The sequence below is a fragment of the Tupaia chinensis genome, unplaced genomic scaffold (assembly GCF_000334495.1).
Source record: "Tupaia chinensis unplaced genomic scaffold, TupChi_1.0 Scaffold000170_1, whole genome shotgun sequence".
In the NCBI taxonomy this organism is placed as follows: domain Eukaryota; kingdom Metazoa; phylum Chordata; class Mammalia; order Scandentia; family Tupaiidae; genus Tupaia; species Tupaia belangeri.
The window spans coordinates 1881554-1891224 of NW_006159645.1; the positions used below are offsets into that span (position 1 = coordinate 1881554).

At 57.0% G+C, this 9671-nt stretch overlaps 1 protein-coding gene across 1 annotated transcript in view; it reads right to left on the reverse strand.

The window, feature by feature from the left end:
• Positions 1-9671, reverse strand: part of CRHR2 (corticotropin releasing hormone receptor 2) — a 61772-nt gene that overhangs the window by 46616 nt on the left and 5485 nt on the right. The window contains exon 2 of the mRNA XM_006146231.3: positions 775-871. Coding sequence (XP_006146293.1) covers positions 775-871 — 97 coding nt within the window. The remainder of the gene's footprint in view (positions 1-774; positions 872-9671) is intronic.

Genomic DNA, 9671 nt, shown 5'->3' on the forward strand with positions numbered 1-9671 from the left:
GAGAAGATCCTCTTCCTTGGCAGAAGGCCCGCCCACCCGCCCTAGGAAACCAATGCAGATGGGGTCACACAGCTGCTGGCTGGAGAGCCAGGATGCCATTCACCTGGATCCCCACCCCTGCACTCCTGGACCCCGCAGAAGAAAGCGGGCAGCAAGACTTTCCTCTTGGACCTAGACTCGCCTGAGTTTGGATGTAGGGTCCCTTGGCTGGACTGCCACCCTTGTCTCCTTGGGCCCCGGCGGTGACTCCAGGAGAGGGGCTCCCTGACCCTAACCCAGACCTCCTCTGGTGGCTGCTCCTGTGGGTGCAGGCTGGGAAGGCCTGGGCACCGGGCAGCGCTCACAAGAGCCCAGGCCTCTAGGTTTCGCGAAGGCTGTGACTCAGCAGCCGCAGGGTCAGCTCAGGGCCCTCTTGTGGCTTCCCGGGTCCTTATCAGGTGACTCCTGTAGCCATGGCAACCACAGAACGTGTTACACCTTGTGCCAGCGTGCCTGAGTTAGAAAGCAGAAGGGTCACCCCCTCCTTGAGCTCCTCGATGCCAGCCCCGCCAACTTTGGGAGCTGGGAGGGGGAATGGGCTCCCGCTTTGCCTGGTGAAGAGCCCGAGCCCCAGGGGGAAGGGTTCTGCCCCACGACCCCCAGCGAGGCAGAGACCAGACCGCAGTGGAAGCCAGGGCTCCTTCCACCACCCTGCAGAGCTCAGGCTGGCCCAGGGGAGCCTCTAACAGCCCTGCTGCATGCCCCGGGTGCCTCTTGGCCACCATCTGTGCGTACCTGAGAGGCTAGCGAGGGTCGCACCTCCGCGGCAGTACTCTTCCAGCAGCACCTGCAGGGGCTGGTCTCTGGGCCCCCGGCTCCGCCCGGCTGCCGCCTAGGACAGGGACACGGGTCAGAGGTCAGGCCTGCCTAGCCACTGCCAGCACAGCTGTGCCCACGCTGTTCTGCCACTCCTCCCTCCCTCCTCACACCTCCAAGGTACAGTGGGGGAGGCTGAGGCGGGAGACGCTCACAGCCACACAGCTCAACCCAGGCACAGCCTTAGATGGGACCCGTGCAGTGACACCTCCAGGGAGGCCAGCTCTGCTCTGGGCAGCCCTCAGGCCCAGGCTGCTTTCTCCTCGGGGTAGCCTGTGCCTCCCTGCCATGGGGCACATGTCCCCTGTCAGCAAAGGCAGTGGGTGGGGCTGTTCATTCACCCACATACCTGGATAACAACTGCTCAGCCCTGGCGGAGGGACACGGTGGGCATCCTCGGGGTAGTCCCAAGCCAGGTAGGGATCCCCTGAACTCAGAGGTGCAGAGGGAGAGGGGAGCTCAGGATTTAACCTTGTGTCCCTGTCTCACTGGTAAACTGGCTGTAACAAGGAGGGCTTTAGGTTAACACGTGAGAGGGCATTCAGCCTGGACTTGGGGAGACGAGGAAGGCTTACTGGAAGAGGAGGCACTTTGGGAACAGCCTGAGGCTAAGTAGGTAAAAAGTTCAGGCACTCACTAGGAAAGAGACGTGATTGTTCCAACAATGACGGTCTCACCCAGGATCCCATCTAATAAAGATCCTCAGAGTGCATGCTGGGCATGGCAGGGTAGAAGACACTGGGCCAGGTCTGCCTCCAGGGGACCATCTTCTGTGGGAAAGGGGGGTGGGGGACCAGCTTTATAGCACTTGCAATTTACTGAGGGAAGGTGGGTGGTGGCATCACAGGAGAGGTCATGCTGATGTGGGCTTTGGTGCGTGCGTAGGAGTTTGTCAGCTAATAAGGGCAGCAGCAGGAGAGACCTCCCAGGAAGAGCGCATGGAATGCGCAAAGGCGGAGAGGCCAGAAAATGCGTAGCATAGATGAATGAGAGCAACGTGCCCTAAAATCCTAACCCTTGACCCCGAGACCATGGCTTTTCCTTCTCTGTGGCCAGGGTACGCGTGAGTGTGTACGTGTGTGTGTGTGTGTAGTCCACACTCACGGCCTTCTGGGATTCCAGGAGGCACCAGTCCGCGGGTGGGCAGCCCCTCCTCCGCTCCTGCCTGGCAGATGTCCCTCCCTGGCAGCTGGTGCAGTGTTTGCCTCGGGCTGTCCTCAAAGGCCGGAGCCCCGCAGCGCTCAAACATCACGTTCCCCACATCGCGCTCCGTCCGTTTCCTGTGCTGGGGCTGGAGCTGCAGGCTTGGCCTCACCACGCTGGCCTGAGCTTCTAATTAATGACCCCTCCTGCTCAGAGGGGAGCGGCCCCGCCCCTCCGGGAGCTGAGGGCGGGCACACACCACTCAGAGGCCCTCTCTGCACCTCTTGCCCATGCTGGGCAGGAGCAGAGGAGATGGGGGACTGGGGGTGGGAGGTGGGGGGAACTGTGTGTGCATATGCTGTCATGTCTGTCGTGTATGTGTCTTGGTGCTGTGGGGGGCTTCCTGAGCTGTCAGCTGGAGCCTGCAGGACAAACACAAGGCCCCCGGGCTTGCTGCCCACGTATGACAGGGCTGCTTGGGGCTCGTCAGCCAGCATCAGATTCCTGGGCACCAGGAAGGCCCTGGGGGCCCAGTGAACCACCTGCCTGGGGTGAGGCAGGCTGGGGAGAGGAGGGAAAGCTCTGGGCCTGGAACCTTCCAAGAATTCTCAGGCTCTACTAAGGTCTGGAACAGGGGGGCCTAGGCCTGACCCATTGGCCCTTGTCTGCAAAGCAGCCGGGAACATGCTTCCTGGGAGGGACAAGTTTGTCGTGAGTCCCCGCCTCTGCGGGGTGGGGCCGAAGCCTGTGGTGTCCACAGTGGATCCCAGGCAGACACAGGCTTTGCCCCTCGGATGCCAGCTCCTCCTGTCAACCCCCACCCCACCACGGCTGCAACCCCCTGGGTCTCGGCCTCCCTGTGAGCAGGGCCAGCAGCCAGATTTTCCTCTTGGTGACTCAGCTGCTTGGGCTGTGGGGTCCCAGGACTGGCCAGCACCCTGTCTCCTTGGGCCCTGGCAGTGGCTCCAGGAGAAGGCACCCGACCCGGCCCCAGCCCTCCTCTGGTAGCCTCTGCAACACTTGTGGTCCTGGCCCTCAGGCAGCCTACAGGAGGGTCTGGCACCTGCTCTGAGCCCTTGGGGGCACCTGCTCTGAGCCCTTGGGGGCAGGTCAGGGCATCCTCACCCAGGACCTAGGTGACCTGGGGCCATCCGTGCTTCAGGCACTCTGGTCTCAGGCTGTAGCTGAGTCTTGTCTTCTCTCTGAGCAAAGCAGTTTGGGGCGTCACCTGGGGTTACCATGCTCAGCGGGACGCATGTTATTTGGGTGAGGGCAAAAGAAACAAGCAGGTCAGCCTGGGTTTTGGAATAACCTCCAGGTCTGGGCTGCATCGCCTGTAACTTCTCCTCTGGTTCAAAAAGCTGGCACAGCCAAACCTATCCATTGTCTTCAAGGGGCTGGCTGGGTGGATTTAACTCCGTTCAAGCCCACGACATCCCCTGCAGGTGCCCATTTTGGTGGCGGGGATGGGCGTGCAGGGAGGGGAAGGAGAGGCTGCCGTCCTCACAAAGCACACGCCTGCTGGGCTGGGCAAGGCAGAGACACACCACCAATAACCCCATCCTAGGACCAGGCCAGTCCAAAGGGTCGAGGGCAATGATGCCTAGGTGCAGGGTTCTGGGTATGCTGTGTGGCTTTGGCCAAGCTGCTAACTTCACTGGGCCTTATTTTCTTCCTCTTTAAAGTGAGAATAATATAAGCTCCATAGGACTTTGGTGTTCGTTAAACAAATATCTGTATGTCAGGAGCCTGGCACGTAGCAGGCCTGTGCTAAATGGTTCTCTTGTCAAGGTGTTTAGGAGGGGATCCAGCTAGACAGCTCAGAGGTGAGGGGGTGGACTTCACGTTTTTTTGTAGGGTATCCCAGGGCCCAGCCCAAGCCCCTCCCTTCCAGGAAAGTTCCCCCAAAAGAACCCCATAGTCTTCCTTCTCCATCTCTCCAGCTAGCATGGACCTCCCTCTGGCAGCATTCCCGCTCCTACAGACCCTGGACCCCCATTTCCCTCTCGAATTCACCCCTTGTCAGTGCTTGCTGATACCCGAGGAAACCGAAGGCCGCTTTGGAGGACCGGCAGGGGGAGCAGGAAAAGGGGGAGAAGGCGAAGCTGGGAACAGGAACTGGCCAGTGAAAGTCTGCAGGCAGGAGAGCACAGGGCCTGTTCGGGGGAACAGCAGCCACTGGCTTGGGGGCGCTGTTAGAGGGGGAGGGAGAGAGGTGGAAAAGGACTCTTATGTGCGGTTAGCACTTTCTGCGTGCTAGACATGCTTGTCAGCGCTTTATGTGAAACAGCTCGTTCAAGCCTCACGACAGCCTGAGGTGGTGGTGAACAGCCCTTTTACAGTGAAGGCGGCTGAGGCCAGAGGGGCAGTCTCTTCCCCGGACACACAGTGGATGAGGAGCAGAAGCGGGGTTTGCGCCCAGGAAGTCCAGTCGGGTGTGGCGTGGTCTGATTCGGTTTAATACTCACAGGAAGAACTGGCCTTAGGGGAGGAAGTGTGGCCTGGGCTCCACAGATGCTGAAAGCACCCCAGCCCCGAATGACTGGCTATGGAGCTGGTGCGGCCGCTCAAGAGACAGCTCCTCTCTCACCATGGAGGAGCCAGGGCCTCATAGGCAGACCCGGCCAGGGTGGGGCTTTGCATGAGTTTGGATTCTACAATTCCTAAGCCTCCCAGAGACCCACCCTGATGCTGTGATCTAAAAAATATATATTTGGGAGCTGGCAGGTGGCATAGTGGTTAGGGGACTGGACTCCCACATGGCTAATTGTGGTTCGAGTCCTGGACCTGGCAGCTTGCTTCCTCACTTTCCTTCTCTCTTTCTTTCTCTCTGTCTCTCACTCTGTCCCTCTCTGGTCAAATTAAAATAAGATAAGTAAAGTTAAAATAATTCTTAAAAATATACACATACATATATACATATGCACACATCCGTATGTATGTATATATATGCATACATATACACACACACACACACACACACATTTGGACTTCGTCTCCAATGCCTGATGCAGAGCTAAAGCCTCGAAATTTCCTGGGTGACAGGAGCATCTTTTTTTTTTTTTTTGGAGAGGTTTTTGCTATTGGGCGCATTCGCTTGCCAGAAAGACAGAGAGACAGAGAGACAAGAAAGCAAGAAATCGCCCCCCCGGGGGGAGGGGATGGCCACGCCGCAATCCCTTCTCCTCCATTCTCCTCTAGGGATCTTGGGCATGCATGTGCCTGCGCCCAGTATGAGTTTAAGCCACTGGGTCCAGGACTTGAACCGCGGTCGACTACATGGGAGTTCAGCGACATAGCCATTACGTTAAAGATGGTCCCGCATCTTTTGTTCTAATGAGGTGACTCCTGGTGGGCACCTGGATAGGGGCTAGTCCCCAGAAAGACTGAGCTGTGATTAGAAACTTGGACTTTGAGCTTCTCCGCCCTCTCCCCTGGGGAAGAGAATGAGGCCGGAGACTGAGCTCCAATTGCTCATAACTGCGTAATCGAGCCTCCATAGAAACCCTGAGAGATGACTAGGGGGTGCTTCCAGGCTGCGCAGGCATCCAGGGGCTGGGAGGATGGTGCGCCTAGAAGGGCCTGGAGGCTCTGTGCCCTCCCAATCCTTGCTCTGCAGACCTCTGCACCTTGCTGTTCATCTGTCCCCTTGGAAAAATCCTTGATAAGATGTTCGTACCCGTAAATGTTCCTCTTTGTTTAGAGGGTCATGGAACTCTGATCTGTAGCTCGCTGGCCAGAAGTCTGGGAAGCCCAGACTCACGACAGGTGTCTGAAGTGGGAGCAGGCTCGGCAGACTGCGCTTTTGCCTGTGGGATCTGATGCTAACTCCGGGCAGTGTCAGAACCGAACTGAGTTACAGGCCACCCTGTCAGTGTCCCAGAGAACTGGAGAACTGCTTGGGGTGGAAACCACCCACGCGCATTAGCAGATGCACAGAAGGAGCAGTGCTTTCCTTTTACCATTACCCTTTCTCTTTTTTTTTTTTTTTTTGAGGAAATTTTTTTTTTTTTTTCTATAGGACATGTGCGCTCGCCAGACAGACAGAGACAGAGAGATAGAAAACGAGAAATCACCCCCTGGGGGATGGCCTTGCTGCAATCCCTTCTCCTCCATTCTCCTCTTGGGATCTTGGGCATGCATGCACACGTGACTGGCGTGAGTTTAAGCCACCGGGTCCGGGACGCGATATGTCAACTACATGGGAGTCCAGTGACATAGCCATTATGCTAACTGCTGGTCCCACCATTACCCTTTCTTTTGAGGGAGACAGCTTAGCCTTCTATATAGATATCTTGGCTGTCCCAGGGGCAGAGGGATGCCCCGTCCCCACTCCAGCCCTGTGACAGCCAGGGTGCATATCTGTGTCCTGAGCTCCTAGTCCAGAGCCTGGCACACAGTGGATGCTCAATAAATATTTATTGACAGACTGAATGAGACCACAGCCCCCTCAGCCATGCACAGGTACCCCCACCCCCACCCCAATTCTGGGAGCTCAGGTTCTGGGCTTTCCCTGCTTGTCCAATACCATCCTCTCTGAATTTTTGCTTTGAGGCTAGCCCGTGGGAAGGCCTGGGTCCTAGTTGTAGTCCCTTTGTGCCCGGAACAGGAAGCCCTTAGAAAACGGCATTAAAGATGGTCCCGCATCTTTTGTTCTAATGAGGTGACTCCTGGTGGGCACCTGGATAGGGGCTAGTCCCCAGAAAGACTGAGCTGTGATTAGAAACTTGGACTTTGAGCTTCTCCGCCCTCTCCCCTGGGGAAGAGAATGAGGCCGGAGACTGAGCTCCAATTGCTCATAACTGCGTAATCGAGCCTCCATAGAAACCCTGAGAGATGACTAGGGGGTGCTTCCAGGCTGCGCAGGCATCCAGGGGCTGGGAGGATGGTGCGCCTAGAAGGGCCTGGAGGCTCTGTGCCCTCCCAATCCTTGCTCTGCAGACCTCTGCACCTTGCTGTTCATCTGTCCCCTTGGAAAAATCCTTGATAAGATGTTCGTACCCGTAAATGTTCCTCTTTGTTTAGAGGGTCATGGAACTCTGATCTGTAGCTCGCTGGCCAGAAGTCTGGGAAGCCCAGACTCACGACAGGTGTCTGAAGTGGGAGCAGGCTCGGCAGACTGCGCTTTTGCCTGTGGGATCTGATGCTAACTCCGGGCAGTGTCAGAACCGAACTGAGTTACAGGCCACCCTGTCAGTGTCCCAGAGAACTGGAGAACTGCTTGGGGTGGAAACCACCCACGCGCATTAGCAGATGCACAAGCAGAGCAGTGCTTTCCTTTTACCATTACCCTTTCTCTTTTTTTTTTTTTTTTTAGGGAGCAGTTTTTTTTTCTATAGGACATGTGCGCTCGCCAGACAGACAGAGACAGAGAGATAGAAAACGAGAAATCACCCCCTGGGGGATGGCCTTGCTGCAATCCCTTCTCCTCCATTCTCCTCTTGGGATCTTGGGCATGCATGCACACGTGACTGGCGTGAGTTTAAGCCACCGGGTCCGGGACGCGATATGTCAACTACATGGGAGTCCAGTGACATAGCCATTATGCTAACTGCTGGTCCCACCATTACCCTTTCTTTTGAGGGAGACAGCTTAGCCTTCTATATAGATATCTTGGCTGTCCCAGGGGCAGAGGGATGCCCCGTCCCCACTCCAGCCCTGTGACAGCCAGGGTGCATATCTGTGTCCTGAGCTCCTAGTCCAGAGCCTGGCACACAGTGGATGCTCAATAAATATTTATTGACAGACTGAATGAGACCACAGCCCCCTCAGCCATGCACAGGTACCCCCACCCCCACCCCAATTCTGGGAGCTCAGGTTCTGGGCTTTCCCTGCTTGTCCAATACCATCCTCTCTGAATTTTTGCTTTGAGGCTAGCCCGTGGGAAGGCCTGGGTCCTAGTTGTAGTCCCTTTGTGCCCGGAACAGGAAGCCCTTAGAAAACGGCAGGGGAGAGGTCCTGGCAGGGGAGGAGGTAGAGGGTCAGAGCCAAGGCCCTGGCTACTCTCCCTCCCCCGGGTCCTGTTCAGGCAGAACCTGTGCCACCCCGGGCCAGACAGGCCCAAAGGTACCACCTCCCTGGAGCCAGGGGGTCTGGCCCAGCCTAGTGCTCCCTCCCTGGGCCTGGCCGCAATCTGCCATCTAAATTTAGCCCTTGGTCTAAGCTGGGGAGATTTACAGGACCACGGGTCCTGGGCCTGGGCTGCCAGTGAGAGGGGGAATGGGGTGAGCTCCTGCCCTGCCTCCACCCTGCTGCCCAAGGTCAGAGAAGGACTCAGCTGGGGGAGGGGGATCCTCCGGTTGCTTTCATTCAGTGGTTTTCACTGTGCCCAAGCCCAGGCCTGTCCTCTAGGCAGCCTGCAATCAGGGGAAGGGGAGGAGGAGGGTATCCGGAAGTCCAAGATGGGTGGGAGGGGGAGAAAAGGAAGAGTGCAGAGGAGGAGGACAGGAAATGGCAGGGAGGGGCAGAGGGAGAGGAGAGAAGGGGACCTGGGGTGGGAAAGGCAGAGAGAGGGCAGGAGGGGAAGGAGAGAGAGAAGGAAGGAAATGAGGGAGAGGAGGGAAAGATGAAGGGGGGAGGGGAGGGAGGTGGAGAGAAGGAGGGTGCCGGAGGGGGAGGCCTTAAAGGAGGCAGTGAGTGACTGGCCCTGAACTGACTGAGGAGAGGGGGAGAGATTAGAAGTCCCAGGGAGGGTTTAGGTGGGCAGGCGTCCTGGAAGAGGTGACACTAGGTCCTTGGTTCTAACTTATAGGACATTAGGACTCCGGGGAGGCCCCCAGGGCCCCTCAGCAGCTTTTAGTCCCACTTCAGCCTCCACCTAAACTTTTGGCCTCTCTTCATCCTGCTGTTTCCTTTCTCTCTCTCTCTCTTTTATTTTTTTTTTGGAGAGGTTTTTACTATAGGGTGCGTGTGCCCACCAGACAGACAGAGACAGAGAGATAGAAAGCGAGAAATCACCCCCCAGGGGGCTGGCCACCGCAATCCCTTCTCCTCCATTCCTCTCTCAAGATCTTGGGCATGCACACACATGCGCCCAGTGTCAGTTTAAGCCACCGGGTCCGGGACTCAAACCATGGTCGACTACGTGGGAGTTCAGCGACATAGCCATTATGCTAACTGCTGGTCCCCTTTCTCTCTTTTTTAAGACAGAGAGAGAGAGAGATGCCCCTAAAAGGGACTCTGCACCGCACCCCACCCCCGGTCTCTGCGGCCCAGATCACGGCACACGTGCCCACCCCTGCTCAGCGTGTCAGGAAGGTCCCAGGACTGGAACCCAGGCCCTTCCGTGCCACTCCTGGCCTTTGTGCTGTTCCCTTATCCCTGGAGCGCCCCTTCTCCCCTCTGTGCCTCTCTCCCTTAACTGCACTTTAACTGCACACAGATGGGGGCCCCAATTTAAGGGGGAGGGAGCTGGCCAGCAGGGGCCCCTTAACAGGTCACCTGATACCTCTTCAATTATCGACCCATCTGATGTCTAGTTTGCCATTCTTCTGATTTATCTTGGCATCTGTGTCTGAATGTTCCCCAAATAGCTTGACATTAAAATTATTGGGTGGTATGGGGCTGGCAGGTGGCATGGTGGTTAAAGGCACTGGACTCCCACATGGCTGACCGTGGTTCGAGTCCCGGACCTGGTGGCTTGCTTTCTTACTTTTTCTCTCTCCGTCTCTTTT